General features: G+C 48.6%; 1 protein-coding gene across 1 annotated transcript; it reads left to right on the top strand.

Annotated features, from left to right (window-relative positions):
• Positions 1-1,215: 1,215 nt before the first annotated feature.
• LOC127338857 (acyl transferase 15-like) lies at positions 1,216-2,991 on the top strand. The gene has a single exon (XM_051364823.2). The coding sequence runs from the start codon at positions 1,282-1,284 to the stop codon at positions 2,521-2,523; it is 1,242 nt and encodes a 413-aa protein (XP_051220783.1). The 5' UTR covers positions 1,216-1,281; the 3' UTR covers positions 2,524-2,991.
• Positions 2,992-3,657: the final 666 nt, after the last annotated feature.

Genomic DNA, 3,657 nt, shown 5'->3' with positions numbered 1-3,657 from the left:
ATGAATACAATATCTAATATTCGTTAATTCAAGAAGTGAGCCCTAGGTTAGAGAAGTTGATGTTTGTTATTTTAAAAAAACTACTATAGGAGCTTGCCCTACTGCATACCTTTTAAAAAATAGCCATTAATTCACTGACTAACATTTCTTTTGTGAACTCTCATTAGACTCCTTGATACCCCTAGTATATATGCACATCCTACTCACATCAACCTATGTAGGTACGTACATAGGAGCAAAGAAAAGAACCAGCAAGCCGAGATAGTGCATTTCTGAGCTAGAGGGAAATACTTTTGGAACTTGGAATTGGAATTCCCCCACGAATATCGACGTTGCACTCGCGAGTGAGTTGCAATGAGCATTAACAAACTAGAGTGCAATGTTTCTTGGAAATGGGAGGCATTCCGGAACACACCCCCTAGGAGAATGGGGAAGCCCGCGGCGACATCGACATAAACTTGCCAAACCCATCAGTTGCAGCATGCTTGTGAGAGCCATGCAGTTCAATCTTCCAGTGTATGGCACAAGCTACGCTGATTCAAACTCCACCGAGTACTGAGATCTGGGATGACAGACAAATCCATATCTTCTGGTCACTGCCACGACCATAGACGACGATACAAACGCTGCCCAGCCATGTTGCAGGCTTGCAATCTTGGAGGTCTAGAACCGTAGAACGCCCAGGCTGAGGTGTTGTGCCACAGCGCAGGATCTTGATCTGCCGCTGGCCGACCAGACACAACACCAAAGCACGACCGCCGAAGGTTTTTTTTTTCAGTGGGGAGAAATACAATTAGGCACCAGTATATATCACCGGTTCTCGAAAATACCTGAAATTCCGACCAAAATACCGCCCAAGAATTCTCAAAAGAATTTATAAATTCGTTAAATTTGTCAGAATTCTGTAAATTTGAGCAAATTTTGTGAATAGTAAAATTTTCCGTTCGGTTTTACCGGTAGGTTTTCGCTGCAGATATGAGTTTACGTCAGTCCTCCGTATTTTAGGTTGACGGTGATGATTTTGACACCGTCGCCTGCTGACAGGCGCGAGCGCGTGCGCACGGGGCGGCTGGGACTTTGGTGCGCGCCGCGTTCTACATGCATGTGCGCAAGAAATACTCTGTTTTAGATTGACACCCAAGATCGAGGTGGACTTTTCCCTCTATTTAACATGTGAGAAGCTTGGACAATACCACACCCTAGTAGATACATACGTACATACACGGCAAGAAGTCTGAAGAACCCTCCACACTCTATATCAATATACTCGCAGGAAGCAGCATGAGCACCGTGGCGATCAGCAAGTTGCCGCCGGTGCTCGTCCAGCCATTAGAACCGGTCACGGTGACCGGTGACATCAATCTATCGTCTTACGACAAGCATCTTGTTTCCAGGCCTGCCACGGCGTTCTTCGTGTTTGAGCGTCCACTACACGAGCCCGTGGAGACCATTAAAAGGGGACTGTCGCGAGCTCTTCTCGACTACTACCCTATCGCCGGCCGGCTGGCCGCTGGAGCCACCGCCGGCGAAGTCATCATCAAATGCACCGGCGAGGGCGTGTCATTCGTCGCGGCGTCCGCCAGCTGCGCCATCAAGGACGTCATGGGTCTGACCGATCCGTCGCTGAAACAGGAGCTCGGCGTGTTCTACGACGGTTCGTGCAGATACTCGGATCCATTGGTGCTGATGCAGGTGACCGTCTTCTCCTGCGGCGGGTTCGTCCTGTGTGTAACCTGGAACCACTCCGTCGCCGATGGCGTCGGGATGGGCCAGTTCATGCAGGCGGTCGGCGAGCTCTCTCGCGGCATGCCGTCCCCGTCCGTCGTCCCGGTCAGGCAGCCCGATTCGCTCATCTTGGGGCCGCCTCCGGTTTTCACAAAGATTATGCAGCTCCTGGGTAGCCTTCAGCCTACTCAACTGGCCTTGCTTGACATCACAATCCAATCAAGCTTGATACGGCGCATCAAAGATAAATACTCGTCGATAAACTCCGGCCAGCCGTGCACCGTGTTCGAGGCGGTGGCCGCGGTTCTGTGGCGGTGCCGGGCCCGTGCAATCTCCTCCGACCCGGAGGCGCTCACCGTGCTCTTCTTCCCTACCAATGCGCGCACGTACGCGGGGGCAGAAGAGGGATACTACGGCAACTGTCTCGTGTGGCGGCTGGCCACGGCGACAACCCGCGCGGTGGCGAACGGCGATGTCATGGATCTAGTCAAGATGATCCACGGCGCCAAGGATCGGGTGCCCGACCAGTCGGACATGGAGGAGCTGCTGCATTTGCCGCATTGGTACAACCTTCTTCGCATCACGTCCTGGCGAAACATTGAGTTTCAGACACCTGATTTTGGCGCGGGGACACCGACCAGAGTGATGGCACACTCGCCGCCGCAGAGAGACCTGCCCAAATGTACGGCGTGTATCCCGTGCATTGACGAGTACAACGTGTTGTCCACCTGCGTGATGGAGGAACACGCCAGCGCCTTCCTCCACGAATTAGCAGATATGCACCTCAATTACATTTAGTGCATATGTACAATTAAAGTTTGCAAAATTAAACCTAGAAATTTCGATCGGTGCTTATTTCTGTAGGAGAGATGTCTACTTAGACATTCTAAACATTGTGCATAGAAAACCGATTTATTTCACATCTTTAATAATTTAAAGCATCTCTAACAGATCGCTTATAATCAGTTAGAGAATTAAAATTTCGGTTTTACTCCTTTAACCACACGATCTCTTACAACGGTAAGAGGAGTAAAAAAAATATTGACATGTCTGCGCTCCCTAAAAAATATCCAACTTGGACATCGATGAGCAAAAGTCCCTCTCCTCTACCTGCCTCCAATTTCGTCCATGCACCCCTTCCCACCTTCAATCCTTCCCCGATCTTGATTGGCGTCGGTCCTGCTCGGGTCGTAGTGCAAGGGATCAGTTAGAGACACTCTTACATCCAGCACTATGATGCTGAATTTATTTTTGAGGTGTATTTGTTTTGTACCTACTTCTAAGTGCCATTTGCTTGGGAATATTTACAACGCACAATTCATTGCCACTAGCTCAGAATGTCCTTTGTTGATCGGCATCTGCTTTTTGGAAAATTGGTTCCATGCCCTACTAAGGAATGTGGTACTCACTTTTGCACATAACATCTATTTATCATCACTTTTGCCCTCTTTGCTCAAAATCAACCTCGCAAACCACCAAACGGAGTGTTTCCATCTGTCCAAGCCCTTTGACCGTCTATGCACTATGACCCTAACACATGCGACCCCTCTTACGTGTGTTACCCACTTTCACACGTGCCCCTCTTATGGGTTGGACCCGCTTTCACATATCACCCGTATTACGATGGGATCCCACAAACGGGACCCGCACTGACATGTTGATGACACTAAACTACGTATGTGCTAATTTGTTGGGACTACAAGTGCAGAGTGATGTAGCAACCGTCTTTTCCCCACAAGCATGACTCAAGGTTTATATCAAACTCTCATGGAACCACTCGTAGTTTTTCTTCTCGTCCTCTTCAATCAACCTAAAAAGCAAAAAACAAATGTCTTATGTCCCCAACTCCACCTTTTGGTTATCAAGCACAAGGTTTCGGTTAAGTAAAATACACTTAATAATAAAATCAACAAAAAAGTAAACTAGGAAACT

This window comes from Lolium perenne, chromosome 3, assembly GCF_019359855.2.
Source record: "Lolium perenne isolate Kyuss_39 chromosome 3, Kyuss_2.0, whole genome shotgun sequence".
In the NCBI taxonomy this organism is placed as follows: Eukaryota; Viridiplantae; Streptophyta; class Magnoliopsida; order Poales; family Poaceae; genus Lolium; species Lolium perenne.
This window is presented reverse-complemented; position numbering and strand designations above follow the sequence as displayed.

What these genes read in the sequence shown, in the direction of transcription:
- LOC127338857 (XM_051364823.2), top strand. Translation starts at nt 1,282, where the DNA reads ATGAGCACCGTGGCGATCAGCAAGTTGCCGCCGGTGCTCGTCCAGCCA.